This window comes from Populus euphratica, unplaced genomic scaffold, assembly GCF_000495115.2.
Source record: "Populus euphratica unplaced genomic scaffold, PopEup_1.0 scaffold242.1, whole genome shotgun sequence".
NCBI lineage: Eukaryota > Viridiplantae > Streptophyta > Magnoliopsida > Malpighiales > Salicaceae > Populus > Populus euphratica.
In genome coordinates, this window is record NW_011500033.1 from 1 (window position 1) to 5889 (window position 5889).

Below are 5889 nucleotides of genomic sequence, written 5' to 3' on the forward strand. Positions count from 1 at the left end.
TTTTCAAATTAGCGTTTTTTTTTTTAAAAAAAAAAAAGAAAAAAAACATTGTTTTTCAAATTAGCGTTTTTTTTTTTAAAAAAAAAAAAGAAGATAAGAAGCATATGTTGAATGGACCAATGATGGAACATCTCCTTTGCTTATAAAACGAAGTTCAGGATGAAAACAACAGTTCACTTCAATAAAATCAAAGTGGCATTTCTTCAAACTCCTCGAGCCCTTGATCTTTATGCAACCACTTCAAATTATACCTTGATTTCTCCAACAACACATCCTCGATTCTAACATCTTAGGTTTGTGTGGTGGCAAAGCGGCGGAGATTGAGGCAAAAGGAAATGGAACCATGATGCTAATAAATTTATTCAATAAAGTTAAAGTTTCTATGTTGATTTTTTTGGGTCAATTTCTTGTATAAATTATATTTTAATTTTTAATTTTTAATTTTTAAAATATATTTATAATTAAATCATACTTAATTAATTTTTTTAATTTAATTTTTAACTAATAATTATTAATATGTATCATATTAGATATCCAATAAGTTGGTTCATATATAAATCTTAATCCTAAATAAATTATAGTTAAATAACTTAAATACTTTAATTTATTATTAATTTAATAATTGATTAATTTATATTTGAACATCAAATGTATTGTTTATCAATGTTATGATCTACTAAATATTAGAAAAATAATAAGTAATTTAACTGAAGTTTTTAATAAATAGTTTCACAGTGTAATTATTATCTTTTCATCAAAAATATTTTTATTTAGATATTATAATATGGAATGTGTCTGCTATATCAAATAATATTTGTTCTCAACACTATAGTTATTAATTCTTTTAATAAGATTTGAAATTCTTTTCAAATCTCATTACACCTTGCATAAGTATTTTACAATTAATATTATTTTAAAACATGTGGAGCATTTTATATAACTAACCTAGAATGATGAATGATCTCTTGATCACTTAAATACATTCATATAGTTTATGTTAAATCCAATATATATTTATTTGTTACCCTTGATTAGGACAACACATAATCAGGATCAAAGTATAATATTTTTTTCATGTAAGATAATCTGGTAATCTTATTTTTAAATATCACTTACACAAGTATCTCGTGAGTCTTTCTATATATATGTATGATTTTTTTCTTATGAAATTCTCATGCATGCTAGTTTTATGTACATGTCATATGACAAATACATACATATTAGTTTCAGGTATCTTTTATATCTTAGTGTACATTTCATGTGTTTACAAAAATAAAATTTGTGTCACGTTTAATCAATTGAGTGGTTACAAGATATAAACACTAACCTAACTAAATTATAAAATGTGTTGTTTGGATTGAATATTTGATTGAAAATTTCAATTTCATTAGATTATTGGGTTAGATAATTGGACATTGTATGGGACACTAATGTCAAAGAAGTAGTTTAATTCTAAAGTTTAAGTGGTTAGGTGCTTAAAATGGTTTTTAATTTCACTAGATTATTGAGTTTTCCTTATAATGGAACGCCATTATCATATAACTTTCTTCAGTCAGAAAGTGGGTAAGGCTCGCTAATTGAATCACAGCACAGAAATTGGAGAAATCAAGGGCATGTAAATAGTTATTTACAGTTTCTTTTTTGACAAAAAAAGGACAAGATGCATTCGATTTTCATGTGCCCATAGTGGTATCGCTTTGTATCATCTCATTTTGCACAAGATCTGTTGAAAATGGATGCTAAGGGTGAATATATATAGGATTCAACTTGACTGTTTCATGCTTCGACTGAATGTTTTGAGGACGATGAATACATGGGTGGCTGATTTTCCTGCTAATCAGATGCCATTAAATGGAATGCGCATGCCTTTGGAGTTGGGACTTTGGCTAAAATCGATTTTGACTAGAATTAGAGAGAGATTAAAATAGTTGTATCAACTCATTATGAAGAAATTTGCCAACAGAGTGATCTGTCAACCTTAATCACAGTGACATGCTCGAAAGTCATGGAAATGGAATGCAAACGTAAACAAATGTTAAAAAAGGGCTCATCGTGATTACCTCTTTTTCTTAGAATAAGAATAAAAACAAGACAATTAACTCAAAGACTCGCAGCAGTTAAATAATAGCCCTTTTGCGTTTTGACATTCTAATAATTTTGTTCATCATGGGGTGAGCAGTGAACACACAAATTTGCTAAAAAGATATATGGCCTTCATGTTTGGAAGAGCAGCTCCGTAAGCTTTCTATACAACCCCATCAAGATAATGTGGTCTTATTCATCCCTTTTAAAACCCTGAACAAAAACAATGCCCCAAAAAGCAACATCATAGAGAACTATTTTGAGATACCAAAGAAAGGCTAAAATCTGCCATAAGAATCCTTAAAGATGACCGCAGATTGCCTTAGTAAAATCAGTAGTCGATGAAGAACCACCGAGGTCTGCAGTTCGGTATTTTCCCTCTGCAATTGTGGTAAGGATAGCATTCTGGATCCTCTCAGCCTTGTCATAGAGCTCTAAATGGCGCAACATTGTGACAGCACTTAACAGCAGAGCAGTGGGATTTGCCAAATTCTGCGCACATTCAACCACACAAGAGGATAGTATGTGACAAATATAGAAGTCAGGGGACAAGAACAGAGAATAAAAAAAACAGCATTGGAGAACAAATTAGAGAGACCAGCTATTCAAATAACTGAAGCAGTGCAACATAAAATGGATAGGCATCAAAGCACATTGCATGGCTTTATAGTGTGAAACTATGGGTAGAACAAAGAAAACATGTAAACTAACCTTCCCAGCAATATCAGGAGCAGAACCATGCACAGCTTCAGCCAGGGCGATTCCTCCCTCACCAATATTGCAGCTGCAGAAGAATTCAAATCCTGTCAGAAGAACTGAATGTATAATATTGGAGATGAATGAAGATATTTAAATACCTCGGTGTTAAGCCCAAACCACCAACCAACCCCGCACAAAGGTCACTGATAATGTCACCATAGAGGTTAGGCATCACCAGCACATCAAAAAGTGCTGGATTCTTCACAAGCTGAACATGGGAAACAAAAAAAGAGAAATGTTGCTTCCAACTTCTTCAGCAGAAAGATAATAGCACATCCTTGACAATATTGTTAGTGCAGGAAGAGGAACCCACATGTTAACAGCATGGAATGCACATGGGTGAAACAATTGATTTCATAATTTAAACCCCCATCAATTTATAAATACTCAGAGAGAAATTTATTATACCATCATACAGCAGTTGTCAATAACAACTTCCTCATAAGTGATCTCAGGGTACTTCTCAGCAACCTCACGACAGCACTGCAGATAATTAAATCAACTAAATATGAAGATTCTTGGCTAAAACAATAAAGAAACATCTGATGTAAGCATAAGTTACAACAGGAATACCTTGAGAAATAGACCATCCGTTTTCTGCATAATATTAGCTTTGTGTATAGCAGATACTCTCTCTCGTCCATGGGTCTTTGCATAGTGAAAAGCATATTCAGCCACTCTCAAACTTGCCTGACGAGTAATGATTTTGAGACTTTCAACTACACCTCTAACCACCTAGCACCAAAATTAAATAAAACTATCTGATTAATTTTATACACCCTGTAGACTTGTTAGTACACACCAGAAATTCTTGAAAGAAACTTACTTGGTGTTCAAGTCCACTATATTCTCCTTCTGTATTCTCACGAATAGTGATAAGATTAACATTGTCATACCGAGTTTTATACCCAGGGAGACTATAGCAAGGCCTAACATTGGCATACAGATTAAGCTCTTTCCTAAGGGTAAGATTCAAGGAACGATGGCCTTTTCCAATCGGTGTGGCCATTGGCCCTTTCAAGCCCACCTTGTTTCTTCTTACTGATTCCAAACTTTCCCATGTTAGAAAACTCTGGGTTCTTGGATCTATTTGATCGCCCACATAGTGCTCTTCCCACTCAATTGGCACCTCAGCTGCTTGAAACACCTGTGGTGGTGGAAATGAAGATAAATTTTCATAGCTATACCCAAAAAAAAAAGAAAAAATTGATAAACAGAACAAATACGGGGCAGGGAAAATGCGGAATAGAGACATAACAACACGCATGCATTTTCAAGAACCTAAACATTTATCTTGAATTTGAAACTCTATAGACAGCATTTAAACATCGAGTTTTATACCTAAACCCTTAATCCTCCACTAAGAATTTCTAACCATGAAGATTTTGTTATTAACCCTATATTCTGATCAACAAAAAACCCTTTCTTTTCTCTATAAACATCATTGAGAGTAAGACATCCGTTCAGAAAACAGCGAAAAAGATTTAAAAATATATATATAAAATAACATTTTCGAAAAAGTGGTGTCAGCAGCCTGCCTAATTGAGGTACAGAAGCTTCTCCTTAGCAAGTTATTTAAAAACAAAAATTCAATTATTGGAAACTGAATTCACAGCCATCAACGTTGACAGAAAAAAATACTTCAATTGAATTGCAGCAAAGCAACAATATATAGAGATGGCAACAGAGAGAAAAGAGAAAAGAAAAAAAAGTGTTTAATGGGACCTGTTTGACGGCCTCGGCGATCTCGGGGCCAATACCGTCACCGGGAAAGAGAGTTGCTGGGATGGGAGCCGGAGCAGAAGAGAAAGCCCTAGCCGCTGAAGAGATCGGGGTGGAGCCAAGAACGCGCCTCAACACCTGAGTAAGAGCCATTGATTGATTGATCGATTCTGCGTTGCTGCCTTTGATTGTTATTAACAAAAATTAAAAAGAAAATGAAAAGCCAGAAGGAATGGTATTTATTTTTGAGTGGCCGTTTCGCAGGTACGACCTGTTTTTCTTCTGAATTTATAATTATTTTTGAAAAATTAATTTTTCAATACTTTTTTTTTGTTGAAAAATACTCTTAAATGATTACGATTCGTTAATATTATAAATAATACTTTAAAAAATAAATTTTATCATATTCTAAAAAAAGAAGCCAATGCAAGGCTGTCACTCTGAATATTTATTTATTTATAAACTACAAGTCTTTGACTGTAATATTTTTAAATACTTTCAAAAGATTATAATACCCTTAAATTGTTTAAATTTTTATTATACATTTATTTACTACAACCATGTCTCCTATATTTTTCTTTTGAACAAACCTTAAAAAACCCCTCCAAGATAATCTCAATGTTAGCACTAAATAATTTTTTTTTTCCATTTTAATGTTAAACTGTCAACAAAATCTAATTAAGAAATTCCATCCATTTTAAGGCTTTTCATCCAAATAATACAATTTCTTTTTTAAGAAATGGCATTATTTTGTTAGAACCTTAACGTTTTCTGTTAAATATTCTAATGGAGGTCCTTAATTGAGAAATAAAAATAGTTTAATGGTGAAATGGACTAAAAAAAATAGCTTGGATGCAAGATTGATAATACTACAGTAATGTGATGCTTTTCCACCAGAGAAGAATCTTTGATTTTAAGGTACATCAAAATACCATATAAAAGCCTTTTTTTTCCTTATTCTCTTATTTTATAGATTATTTTAATTTTAAAACCGGTTCAATAAACAATAAAAATCAAGGCTGCAGTTTTGCTCTACAGTCCCTCTACAATTTTAAAGAAAAAGTTCTTTTTATTGTTTCATAATAGTATTTAGCTATTAGAAAAAAAAATTAAAAAAAGAAAAATTTAAATATTTTAAATTGTAGATGTTATATTTTTATGTATTTTTTAATATAAATTATGAACATAAAAAACTAATATAATAATAGTTAACAAAACTTGATAATTCACAAGCAAAGCATGTGCCTAAAAACTAATTATTTTTAAAATAGATATATCAGATACTATCATGCACACAATACTTGTCATTGTCCTTGTTTTCTAAGT

At 31.4% G+C, this 5889-nt stretch overlaps 1 protein-coding gene across 1 annotated transcript; it reads right to left on the reverse strand.

The window, feature by feature from the left end:
• Positions 1 to 2110: 2110 nt before the first annotated feature.
• Positions 2111 to 4825, reverse strand: LOC105142551 (isocitrate dehydrogenase [NAD] catalytic subunit 5, mitochondrial-like). Its single transcript, XM_011050232.1, has 7 exons — positions 4567 to 4825; positions 3668 to 3988; positions 3415 to 3576; positions 3250 to 3324; positions 2940 to 3049; positions 2794 to 2866; positions 2111 to 2574 (listed from the first exon to the last, which is right to left on the reverse strand). The coding sequence occupies exons 1-7, from the start codon at positions 4714 to 4716 to the stop codon at positions 2383 to 2385; spliced, it is 1083 nt and encodes a 360-aa protein (XP_011048534.1). The 5' UTR covers positions 4717 to 4825; the 3' UTR covers positions 2111 to 2382.
• Positions 4826 to 5889: the final 1064 nt, after the last annotated feature.